At 45.6% G+C, this 13,330-nt stretch overlaps 1 protein-coding gene across 2 annotated transcripts in view; it reads right to left on the reverse strand.

Annotated features, from left to right (window-relative positions):
- The window catches only part of Rsu1 (Ras suppressor protein 1), a 194,472-nt gene that overhangs the window by 162,550 nt on the left and 18,592 nt on the right, over positions 1–13,330 (reverse strand). Inside the window, exon 3 of one of the 2 annotated variants that reach the window (NM_009105.4) lies at positions 2,229–2,279. The exons of the other annotated variant lie outside the window; for it this stretch is intronic. Within the exon in view, the coding sequence (NP_033131.2) occupies positions 2,229–2,279 (51 nt within the window). The remainder of the gene's footprint in view (positions 1–2,228; positions 2,280–13,330) is intronic. 2 annotated transcript variants of the gene reach the window in all.

Genomic DNA, 13,330 nt, shown 5'->3' on the forward strand with positions numbered 1-13,330 from the left:
CTGCACACAAAGATACTGGACCTTGGGATGATGAAGATACCTTAGAGCATTCATAACTACATTTGTATTCTATTACCCCACGTGGATCTTTAGAGGTCAAAACCTCTAATAGAAAAAGGACTGTTAACCCAGTGCCCCAGTGAGCAGATGTTAACTCAGAAGCAAACGGTGTGGCCCCAAACAAGGTCCCAGACTGAGTAAGCTAGTCGTTCCTTCCATCATCAGGCGAGCGGAAATGTCAGAGTGGTGTCATTGGCACTGTGCTGGAAAAACACAAATACTTTAGCAAGAGAAAAGTAAGCAGTGCTGAGGGGTTTATCTTTTGAGCCTTTTGAGCGGTTTTAATGTAGCCTTGTCAGCCAGTCCCTATTAAACAACAGAAAGTGAAAGACACTCATTAGAATAAAAAGTGACAGGGGGTGGGCTCAGCCATGAACACATAATGCATATTTATACCGCTGTCAAATGGACATATTTACTATAAACACTTGAAAAACCGCAGCTAAGTCATCGTTTAAATGGCAGAAAAATAGTAAAAGATGCTAATTTGACCTTAGTGGAACAGATCGAGTGTCAACGGCACTACAGGATGGCTTGAAATAGAACCCACCAAGACAATTAATTAACGTTTCCTGGATTAGGTCAAGAGTATCTCAAACGCGAGGAGACGGAGCAAACAGGGAGAGAAGACAAAGGTTGGGTCCCTTCACAATCAATCTGTTTAACAGGAAGCACAGTTTACCACATTTACCCCTCTCTTATGTATCTCAGATCTTATAGCTTGGAGATTCCTAAGGCTTCGGTCTGTGCAGATACGGTAAAGGACTCAAACAACAGCTACTGGGATGCTTTTGAGAAGACTAGATCAAGGGATGGTCTATAAAAATGCACCACAGCCGACAGTCTTGCATAAGCAATAGTGAACACAGAAGACCCGCCAATCAGCTAATGTTTTCATAAGCTGCTAACGTGGAGTGTCGGGAATTCCTGCTCAAAGCCCTAAAGAATTCTGAGATCACGTGGTGGTGCACCTTTCAAAACAAATTGCCAAGCTCCTCTGACCTGGAATTGTGGCTACCAAGGGCAGTAAGAACAAGTGCTATAACAACGAGACATGTGCATTACACAAAGTGTACGTGTGACACAGAGGTCTCATTTTCAGCCTCTGTGGTCACCGCCACTTAAACATGACAATGATGGTACTTGGCCTGTCCTCACCAATGTGCACTTTGCCTAAAAATGACTTCATCAGCCTTTTTGCAGCACACGAGGGGCCCTCCTTCACTGCCATTCTTAATTCTCAGTAATCAACAGCTCGGTGACATAGCCTCCAGCTCTGTCTAACGCACACGCACACATAAATCCACAACACAAATCCCTCACCGTGACATTCCGCTCAACTTCACTAGACTCGGAAAGCCCCCTAACAAATGCTTGCCACATGATTAGGAAATCACTCAAGTCTACAGGAAATGTGGCACGTGGGAAGAGGTGACAGTCAATTAGGGATGAGAAAGGAGAGTGGGGCCCTGTCATTAAAATCTTTAAAGCTTTACCACCAAGAAGAAAATGGCCCATCAGTCACTCGAGATATTCCTTTTAAACAGATATCAATTCTACGACCCTGGAACCACTCCAAACCAGCACTGATGCCCAGGAGAATCCTACAGAAGGGACCCAGGAACCAGTCTCCAAACAGGAGAAAAATATATTCAATTTATACAATCTTGTGAGTTTTTCTCCATCTATAAAGCAGGGACAAAAAGCACATTCAACATCGAAATCTTCCCCACTGGAGGAAGAAATATGGATGAGAACAAAGACTTTTATTCTAAAATAGTTTTATTTTGTTGCTGAGACTTGGGGCTGGGGGAGACCCTTGGCTGGACTTGAACGTGTGGGCTAAAGATACCGTCTTGCCTCAGCCTCCTGAGTAGCTGGGATACAGTTATATACTGCCACACTCGGCTCAATATTTCCCTCATGAAAAGCTAAACACTGGCCAGACATTTCCTATTACCACAGCACTTACATGTCTATCAAAAAATAGAACTACCAGCAGGCACAGGACGTGGAAGAATTCTTGAAGGAGAGTAGGGGAACATACACATCTTAGTAGTGCGACTAAATAAACTTCACTTTTTCCCTGAAATGGTAAGTTATCATTACTTTCTCTAATGGAAATAACATAATCAGAAGGAATGTAACCGAAGAGAAATTTGACTCACTTGTTAGCTTGTTGTGGCTGAGCACCAGTTGTGTGATGTGGGCTAGAGAGACTGGAAAAGAAAGAAACAAACAAGCAGTTAGGAATGTTTACAATCACACTTCCTTCTCTTCTGGGTAGGCTGCAACATTATTTGCAAAGGTTGAGGCAATGCCTCTCAAAACCCAAGCTAGAACTGTCTGCTGAGTGTTAAACCAGATGAAGAAGGCATGCCATCGATCATGCAATTAGCACGGCAAGTTGAAGCTAATGAGATCCATGTCACAGGATCAAACATTACAAGGACCACTTAGCTTCACATGACCACCTGGGTCAGCTGGCCTAACTTGGACCATCCATCTCAATAGGGTGTATCTCAGAAGAACTGTCCGAGACTGCAGAGAGAAACTGGAAGCCTTGCCTATGCTGAATGAGACCTTCATATCAAACTGGTGTCAGTAGACCAGCAGTGGGTAGCCCCACCCCCATCATCCTTCCCAGAATTCCTCTACGCATTGTTGCAGGATCGGAGGTAAACCCTGTCCAGATTGCCTCTAAATGTAGTTTAGTTGACATATCCAAGTATTGATTTGGAATGTCTACTGCTTGCCAGTTTTCAGTCTTCTGATGGAGAGTCTATCTGTTTCCCCTATGGCTACAATAGTTCCCTAAGTATAAAGGAGTAAAATGAGCTGAGCATAACAGTTGCAAACAGTGAGGGGAAGGGGGAAAATTAGCTTGCCATGTTCCACTTCAGGTTGTAAAACTTTGCAGGGCACTCAGAAGTCTAAACGTATATTTATATAAGAAGCCGGTTCATATCTTCTTCCAATGCTCTGTCTCTAAGCACATTCTTTTAATGCTGTAGAAATTTTTGTTTAAAGGGATAATAAGAACAGATCCCAGCAGGCTGAAAAGACAGAGAGTACACGCCGCCCCTAAGCATAACCTCTGCTGTGATGTCCAATGGCCTGTTTTCATGTCAAACATAATTATGGAAAAGTTCAAAATACAAAGGCAAACCATCCTAGTGTGGTTCACCAACATCAAGTTGACACCTTATAAGCTTCAGGGAATACCAGGGTGAAGAGAGGTCCTACATGACCATCAAAACCATATCATGGCCAAATGTAATCTGAGCCCCCGTCCAATAAATACCCCATTTCTTTACAAGAAAGGATCCAACTTCAAATCTACATGTCAAGTCCTGCTAGCCCTTTAATTTCAGAGTATCTCTTGTCCTTGAATTCTACTGTCTTGATCCTGATAAATTGCTGGGCAGATGATTTTGGACTGTGTCTTTGCTATGATTCAGATGAGCACCTCTCAAGTCCACATCTGCCTCCTGCTCCCAAAGGTCCATGTATAACCGGCCTTGTTTCCAGGGCAGCACTATCAGGGTCTGTTCTGGACCTTCATGAGGTCAAAGGGAGTGAGTACAACTAGGGAGCTATGGACCTGGCCTCCCCATTACCTCCCCTATCTCCCTCTTTGGTTCCTGGCATTGGGATGGGCATTTACTCTAACACATGTTTCCGCCCTAATGTACAACCTGCACAAGAGAGCCAGAGTGATGTATCTGCACAGTCTTGAACTTGAGTCTCCAGAACTGTGAGCTAAAAGAAATTTGCCTTGATTTTGTAAGTATTGATCGCCAGGTAACACTGTAGTTACAGTCTCTCTGCCCGGACCTTCCTGTTCGCTGACCCTCATCCGTGTGGCTATGCTTCTGTGACAGGAGCATGGAGCTAGCATGCTCACGCTGCATCCTACCCCACAGCCTGGGTGATAATGTAGACACGAGGGGTCCAACGGTGAGCACACAGTGCGGCTGTCTGCGCAGTCCTTCGTAACTAGTAAGCACAAGAGGGGCTGGGAGGAGTACCGAGGTCCTGCCTCAGCCAGGAGGGTCCTGAGAAAGGCGAGAATGGGAACCATACTGATTCAGTAATAACTCAGACTCAGTGGTAGATGCAAGCTGCTGGTTCAGGTACTCTCTGTACCCTGACGATTCTCAGTCTTCTTTATTCTTCAACTCAGCTTAAGCCTAATAGCTTAATTCTTCAGCTTAATTCCTCTCCCCTCTCATGCTATTGCCTTCGCCCTCTCATAGAGCCTGGACCCAGGCTTTTATTTACTAAAGCTATATCATCAAGGTTTTAATCACTGTTAATAATTATCAAAAATTCTTAAATGTACATAGACGCTGGGAGTTCTGGATCAATACTCCCAGCCCCCGTTTCTTTAGAACAGAACTAAGCACAAGGCAAAAGCACACCTCCTTATAGGTTTATACAGCCTGTTCTTCATAGGTAGCTGGCCACAGCTCTTCCATTTTTCTGGTCCAGCAGACAGCAGTCTTTAGTAACTATGCTCATATAAAAACAGAAAGATAACAGACTACTAAAATTAAAATGATTCCTTACACAGTTTTGAATTTATTTAAGTAATACAGTAAAACAGTTAGTTCTCTCTAGTTCTCTCTTTCCAGGCACTGTTATCTTCAATTCTTCAATCAGCTTGAGAAATAGAATACTAACTTTGTATATGCTTCTAAATCATTTTTTAATTCTACAATCTTCATTTCTGTATCCTAGCAATTCCATAGCCTCTGACACTATTTATTCCTAAATCATATATAAAGTCCTATATTTTCCATCCATACCCTTTTTTCCTGAGACCACTCTAACTCTCTGTCCTTGATATCTCTAAATTCATCCTGGCTAATCAATGCAGCAGTCATTGGGCCGGAGGGTACATGTGCTTTCTCATGATTCCAAAATCAAGGCCATGTCTGGCAATGAACCATTTCCAAAAAATGCCATATAGGCTTTTATGGCCCTTATGATTATACTGTCTAGATCCCATGACCCTGAAGGCTAAGTGGAAGGCCTGTTCCATATCTTCCACAGCCTCATTCCTGAAACTGCATCTCTTTCATTTACTATGGCATGATTAGCTCTGAGTAATGGGAGAAGTGTATTTCCCAGAAAGAAAGTTTGAAAGTAGAATAGGAAAGGCAGCAGATCAACTTTGGGGCAAGAGCAACCACCAGCACCCATGGGGGTCATGAGATCAATGGCCTGGTGATGTTGCAGGGGCAGGAACTGTGTTGCACCTCCCCTTACGCAGCCATGCCAGACCGGCAGGGGAGGAAGGACATGTGAAAGCATACCGACGCTCTGGTCCTCGCCCAAGTGTAAACTTGGTTGTTTTTCAGTTCCCAACTGAGGCAATTTCCCTCTCACAAGACAGTCTGCTAATGACTGCAGGCAACGTCTGTTCTATCAACCATGACCAGGAGAAAAATCCAAAACTTTCTATGCGATTTACACTATGTATTTATTAGACAGCAATGGTCTAACTCACTGAAAATGTCACCTGGAACCTCAGGGTACAGATCTATAGCTCCAGAGTTAAGGTTGTCCATGACCAGTCGAACATAGAAGGGTACTGAACTTGCTTCCCTGGAACTAAAACCTGGAACTAAAACTCCTTTCTTGCATACCTTTGATGGTTTACAACATGTAAACAGATATGTCCTATACAACTAACAAGTCTCCCTGGATACCTGCCCTGGGTCAGCACTAACTGAAAATTCTGCGCTTGTTTATGCTTGCTTCCTCTTGCTGCGTCAAAGAGCTTATGCCTTTATTAAGGCCTAATGGAAAACAGGCTCTGGCAACAGGATATACACATTTCTGTGACAATAAGAAGAGGGGTTCTTGGTCTTGAACCCCTCTTCTCAGCATGGCCCCCGCCTCATCGGATTCAGATGCTGACCTGTGCCCGGCCCCTGGCTACCAGATGCCCTCTTGCTGTCTGGGTTAAGGTACCCCACACTGTAAGGCTGTCAACATACTGTGCCCCCTGACCCAGACTCCACCCTTGATCACTCCTGAATATTTCTGTTCTGTCCCACAATGTCTCTAGGAGGAATTTGGGGGGGGGGGAGATCAAGGCAATCCAGAGCTCTCCTGAGCTCTCTTGTAGTGTTTCAAAGGAATCATCATGGCGGCCCCATGTGACTGGCACTTGAGATCTCAGATGCTGTGGAAAACCTCACCCATTTTTCCTCGTAAGAGTTCAGATTTTCTTGTCTTCTAGATAAAGTAGTCCTCTGTTTCAGAGATGGAGAAGTATGATGTGACAAAAATCTCAAAAAACTCCCTTGTACCAAACAGGTCTCACAGATGAATCTGTTAAGATTATGTTCTGTCTCGTGTGAGAGAAATAACAAAGAGCAGGGATTACACTGGGCAGGAGCCTCCCTAGCACACAACAGAAGCAGCCCACAGGTCCCTTGGGTGCCCAAGCTTAGTCCCCACCTTCTATGGGCTAAATGTCTGTCTTTGTACAAGCATGTTTTGAAGCAGTAATCCTCAAATGTATTTGGAGGTGGGGCCTATAGCAATTAAGGCCATGAAGGTGAAGCGTCCAGGAGTGGGAGGGGTGTCCTTAGACAGAGAGACACAAGACAGATGTGTTCTCCACATCCCTGCTGTCATCTCCAGTCAATGAGGACAAGACAAGATTGTGGCCATCTATAGACCAGGAGAGGAGATCTTACCAGGCCCCATATCGGTTGGCGCTTGGTGCCTCAACCTGTCAGCTTTCGAGACTGTGAAGAAATTAACCCTCACCATCCATGGCTTAATAAAAATACAAATTACTAACAGGTACATCAAGACTTCAAGTGACTAGATGACTAGCTGAGGTCCACCATCATAGAGGTGCGAGGTCCAACGTCCGCCACTCCCCCTAGAAGAAGGGAAAGTATCCCTCAAGACACATCTGAGAACTTGTACCTGGTCTCCTCTACTCAGGGGCATTCAGTACATGGCACTGCCTACTGAAAGATGGGCTGGAAAATACACAAATACATGCTACCACTAATTAGCAAAAAAAAAAAAAAAAAAAAAGCAGAGCAGTTTTACTACCAAGAAAGAGCAAACTAAATCTAGCAGATAAATAGCAGTCTTTCACACTGACATCTGAATGTCATGGGAATCAATTCTGATTACAAAAGAAAATTGATAATTTTTCCTCTCTCCTTCTGCCTTAATCTTTCCTAAGATGTCAACAAGTAACTAATTAGAAAGGAGAAAAAAAACAAAACTCTGTTCTTCCTAATGATGGGAGAAGTTGACAGTGACAGATTTAATTGGGAGAAGCCAACGCTTTTCAGTCATTTCGCCCTGTCCTTCCAGCTACCACTTAGCAGGAAGGAAAACAGCGGAGCTGGGAAGTGGAGCTGTTTCTATAATCTTAAGTTGCTGTTCCCCTGACCGCACCGCTAGAATGTTTTTTCTTTTTTTCTTTCTTTCTTTCTTTTTTTTTTTTTTTTCTGTCTCACTATTGTTACAGGGCTCTAAGCCAAAGCAGGTGAGACGGAGAGAAATTAGAGCAGGAAAGAAAAACTTTATAAAAGAGCTTTGAGGAAAATGTTTAGGGCAACAAAGGGCTGAAGGCTAAGTCTGCAGGGAAGGCACTTAAGTTGGACGGGATCAAGAGAAAACCCGCCAAGCCTGTGACAGGAACAGACCCAGTGACAGGGACGTATTTATACAACCAGCCACTCCCTACCACTTGAGAAAGGTGGGTTCATTGTGACTTTCCTATGACAACTGTGTGGCTAAAAGAGAAGAAAAGATTTACTACAATAGAATGGGTTATTTCAGACTACAAAAGCCACCCGTCAAACATGCCAAAGAAATGGAAACAGGCTGCGTGCCCTGACCTGCTCCTGGTGCCTCGTTGACCATAATCACACCCGGGGAAGGTTCTCTACTGTGCTAGTAACACCTCTAAGGGTGGGCTCTGCTATTCATAAGTTCCACCAGAACACTGGGAGCAAATTGCCAGCAAACCTCCAAAAGCGATATTCAAGTATGATTGCCCCAGTATCTGCAGAGTCCGTATCAAAATTCAACCCAATTAATGGAAATGTGCCACTAGTTATGTGTTTCGGCTCCTTCACTATTCTTTCAACCTCTTTAAGCAGTGTTAAGGGGTGGGTGTTGTAGCAAGCTTGGGAAGATCTGAGTGCATGTACAGCATTGGACATGCGCACTGCCATATTTGACATGCACACTGCCATGTCAAGGACCCCAGGACCTCAGCCACACGGGAGTGGCAAAGCCTTCCCTGTGAGGGACTCCGAGGCTAGATGGCAAAGCCTTCCTCTAGTGTCAGTGTGCATGTGAGTAGCATGTGCACAAAGTCACCCCCTGAATGTTACAGCCTAAAGACTGCTCCTACTGAGATCAGCTGAGCCTGCTTCCTTGTTCAGCTGAAAAAACAAGCATGCCTACACTTCTCCATCAGAGAGAGCCGCCCACCGGACCCCAGCTTTTCTGTCTTGTGTGTGTTATTTCTTCATCCCCTCATCACTCCCAGTCAGGTTTCCAAATCCCCATCTCTGCAAGGATGTGGGAAGATATGATAGTTTTTGCCGATCAATAATCAAGAGTGAAGACAGATGTTAAGTTTCAGGCCAGCCTGGGCTACACAGTGAGTTCCATGAAACACATAGTGAGATCGTATATCTAAAGGGAACAAAAAGAATGCTAGCTGGATGAACAATGAGGCATGGAATCAGACCAAGACAAACAGTGGGAAACAAAATGCCTGGACGGGAAGTATTTGTGGAGAAGTAGGGACAGGAAAAGGCTGCTGGTTCTGTAAATGTAACTGTTTAGTTTATAACCATGAAGGGAATGAGCTGTAAAATGCCAAGGGTTGAGTCGATAATTTCATGGTGAAGACAATTCAGGGCTCATTTAGGCAGGTACTCACTGCTATTTATTGACCACACTAAGAACACAAGCCAATAATCTCTACTTCAGAGATTCACTTACAATTTCTTAAAAGTGGCACCGATTGCCCATCATGCTTACGCCCAAGAAGGTCTCAGAAGGCATTTGCTGCCCTAGAGTGGTCACCCAATTTAGGAACAGAAAGCGCATACCCTTAACTAGATGCTGGTTTAGGAGGGTCAGCGGGAAAGGAAGAGATCTGAAAAGATGTTCAAAGGATGTTCCTCACAAGAGAGCACACATAAAGGTGGTGGTGCACACCTTTTACTCCCAGCAGAAGCAAATATGAGTTCGAGGCCAGCTTGGTTTATAGAGTGAGTATCAGGACAGCAAGGGCTACACAGAGAAACAGTGTCAGGGTGGGGGTGGGGCTATGCTTTCAAGTAGAAAGACACCATGTAGTGGCGTTGCTCTGAGGAACATGTGGAAGCAGAAGCTATGGAATCAAACAGAGGCTATGAGTGTAGAGATGCAATGTGGAGAAGGTTCAGGACCGGGAGGAGCTCAGCCAGGATCCCAATGCTGCAAATTCAGGGAAACAAACACTAAATAAAACTCCTGGGAAGGGGGGCTGCAGACGTGACTCGGTGGCTAAAATGCTTGGCACACAAGCAGGAGGACCTGAGTTCGAACCCCCAGCACCTGCATGATGTGGGACTGTAACTGTGATGGTACAGGTGGGCTAGAGATAGGCAGAGCCCTAGTTTTCACCAATCAGTGAGCCCAGCTTTGGTGAGAGGCCCTATCTCAAAGAATAAGGTGATGAATGATATGAAGTCACCTGATATCAGCCTCTGTTCTCAAATGAATGCACACATACATATGTGCATGCACACAGTAAACCTGTACATAGGCATGGCCCTCTCACCCCCAACACACACAAATAAAGTCCTAGAAAAAGAATCACCCTTTCCGGACACACGGGGAAGTAGCTAGTGTTTAAATGAAGGTCGGTGTTTTTCATTCTCCTTCAGCATAAAACAGACAACATGAGAAGAAAAACACCAGCAGGCTAAAGCCACCGCACTTATGATGACACTATAGAGGTATTTCCAAAGTAACCCCACATAGCATAATGATGGGGCACACTAAATAACTGTCTCCAAGGCTTTCCACTGGAAACTAAGAAGCAAATGTCTGTTGCGCGCGCTCAACTGGCCAGGAAGAACGACGCTGCTACAGGATCCTTCTGCACACATTTATTCAGTCCTGTTTCTTCTTTCTCCATATATCTCCCTTGTTTATATCTCCCTTGTTTTTATATCTCCCCTGTTTATATCTCCCTTGTTTATATCTCCCTTGTTTTTATATCTCCCTTGTTTTTATATCTCCCCCGAACCCTGGGCCTCTCACTCTTTTATACTCTCAGTTCCCATCCACACACAGCAGGCCACGCCACCTCACCAGGCACGCAGCTTCAGCTAATCAGGGCAGCAGGGGCAAATCTCCACCAAATTGGATTCACCTGAATCCTGGTACACCTGCGCAGCACTCAAGATGTTTGTGTCTTATATGAGGAAGTCAGGTGCAAGTCATATGACTTAGCTGCAGTACCTGGCACCTTTGGGACTGCCGCCACACCCGCTCCCCACAATTCCCCCTTTTTTCTTTTTTGGCAGAGAGAATGTCTGTAGATAGCCCCCCGCAGCCATGCCCCTTACCCGTCCTTGGGTGACAAACAGCATTGGTTTGATCCCTGTCTTAGGTTGGTGACATGCCCAGGGAGTCTTATCACTGACTACCTCTCTATTATGCCAAGCCACACCTGGGGAGATTGTGTTTTGCTTGTGGCAGGTGCATCAAAAGGCCAGGATGTTAATTAACCTATGGCCAGATCTTAATTGCTGCAAGCAAGCCTCATGGGTGAAGGTAGAGGTCTGATCCCCAGTGTGCAAGCATAGGGGCCCTACACAAAACCATCCCTTAGGCTCATCACCCAGAGAGGTCTTGGCCAGCTCCCGTGTCGTTTTTCCTGGGGGAAGGGAACTAGGACACTGAACCTTCATGCAATCAGACGTGCCTTCCACAGGATGCCAACAGCAAGCTATCCTCTGTGCAGTGCTTAGCCTCGCACCCCACGGCATAACGCAGCATAATTTCTTTTAGAGCGGCAAACCGAATCTGAGGAGATTGTCCCGCCTCCACTGCAGCAAAAGCCTACGCTACCATGGCGAAAGTGCGGGCCCGCACACTCTGCACCTAACACATGTGCCAAACACAAAACACACACACACTATAACAAGCATACATCCCAGGGCTCTCATCCCCGCTCATCTTCCCTGAAGCAAGGGATAAATAGCCAGAGGGGCTATCTCTTTAAGGGGAATTCAGGGATCAAAAAGGCATGGAAAAATTTGAATGTCATGTCGAGCTGGTATCGGCTTCTGGAATACCGAAAGGATCTCTCATCTCGGCTCCATCCTTTGTGCTTGTGGGATCATCCACCACATCCACAGGGGCAACTGGATCAGGAGCCTCATTCTTGCAGCGTCTCACCAATCTCTCCGGCACCCAAAGAGGTTCCGTCTGGTCCTGTGGAAACACACAAACAGACCCTCTCGCCCACGTCAATACCAGATCTGGTCGATCCTCTCCAAATCTCCAGACAGAAGGTCCACCTACAGGTGGCTGCTGAGGAGGCATAGGGAGGCGGCGCAAAAGCTAATTCGCCTTCCTCCTCCACCTCGGCTCTTTTATTTTGTCCTTTCTGTCCACCTGATAACACTGTGTCTCCTTTCTTTTTCCTTTTTCTTTTTAAGCCCTTCTCCTCTTCCGACATATTTTCTTGTTGCTCTATAAGGATTTTCTGACCTGTCTTGACTGCCTCTCCATTCAAACAGTAACAGAGTCCATATATCAGAACAAACAAGACCAAAACTATCAGACCTACCCACAAAGGGTCAATGGGAGAAAAAAGCATAACTACACAGCGAGGATCTATTGATCACTACACTGAGCTTATCATAGTTCCTTAACTTGTCCCAAAACCAGGAACCTTAACTTGTCCCAAAACCGGGAACCTATCGTTACTTTGTGCCTGCTTCCTGGCAACTTTATATTCCCCTCTATTTTATCCGAGGTCCTTCCCAAACTCCTGGGGTCGCAAGTTTCACTCACCGCGAACTTACCCTGCCAGCAACCACTGACTGCTGAAAGTTCTGAACTCGGTGGGGGAGTCGGTTCCCCGTACGGGCCACCAATTGTCGCGCCCGCTCTCGACCAGCAAGAACGACGCGACCACCAGTCCTTCTAACAGCAGTTTATTCAGTCTTCATCTTTCTTCTTTCTCTTCATCAGTACCGTTCCCCAGCTGAAGAGTTCTGAATCCACGCCGGATCCTTCTCAACAGTCTGTTTTACAGGAACACTTCTTTAACCACTCCTTCCCCGTGATGCAGTTCTGAATCCTCCCTGTAGCAGGGGGTCTTCGCTCTTGCCTGAAGATGTTTCTTTTCCCTTGTCCTGGGTCCCAGGTCCCGGGTTTCGGCACCAACTGTTGCGCGCGCTCAACTGGCCAGGAAGAACGACGCTGCTACAGGATCCTTCTGCACACATTTATTCAGTCCTGTTTCTTCTTTCTCCATATATCTCCCTTGTTTATATCTCCCTTGTTTTTATATCTCCCCTGTTTATATCTCCCTTGTTTATATCTCCCTTGTTTTTATATCTCCCTTGTTTTTATATCTCCCCCGAACCCTGGGCCTCTCACTCTTTTATACTCTCAGTTCCCATCCACACACAGCAGGCCACGCCACCTCACCAGGCACGCAGCTTCAGCTAATCAGGGCAGCAGGGGCAAATCTCCACCAAATTGGATTCACCTGAATCCTGGTACACCTGCGCAGCACTCAAGATGTTTGTGTCTTATATGAGGAAGTCAGGTGCAAGTCATATGACTTAGCTGCAGTACCTGGCACCTTTGGGACTGCCGCCACACCCGCTCCCCACAAATGTCTCCTTTGGTGGCACTTTACAGATGGGAGGGGAGTTTGAGCTTCACAGATGGCATTTACATCTATAGAAAAGAATTCAAGGCTTGTAAACACATAAAGTGGCAATGAGCTTGAAGTGGTCAGAAATTCTGTCACTGATCAAACTTGGCCTTTATTGGTCCCCCAGTGTTGCTGTGATTCTGTTCACAGTAACTGGGCTTTAGCCATCAGTTCATCTGGGAGGCACTGTTATCATCAGAATACAAATGGCTTACTGGGTCCTGGTGCCTTCTGTGGTACATAACATGGAATCTGATAGGCCAACTGCACATGCCCTTGGATATTCAACATGGCTACCTTGTTTTACAATAAGGG

The sequence above is a fragment of the Mus musculus genome, chromosome 2 (genome assembly GCF_000001635.26).
Source record: "Mus musculus strain C57BL/6J chromosome 2, GRCm38.p6 C57BL/6J".
Lineage (NCBI taxonomy): Eukaryota > Metazoa > Chordata > Mammalia > Rodentia > Muridae > Mus > Mus musculus.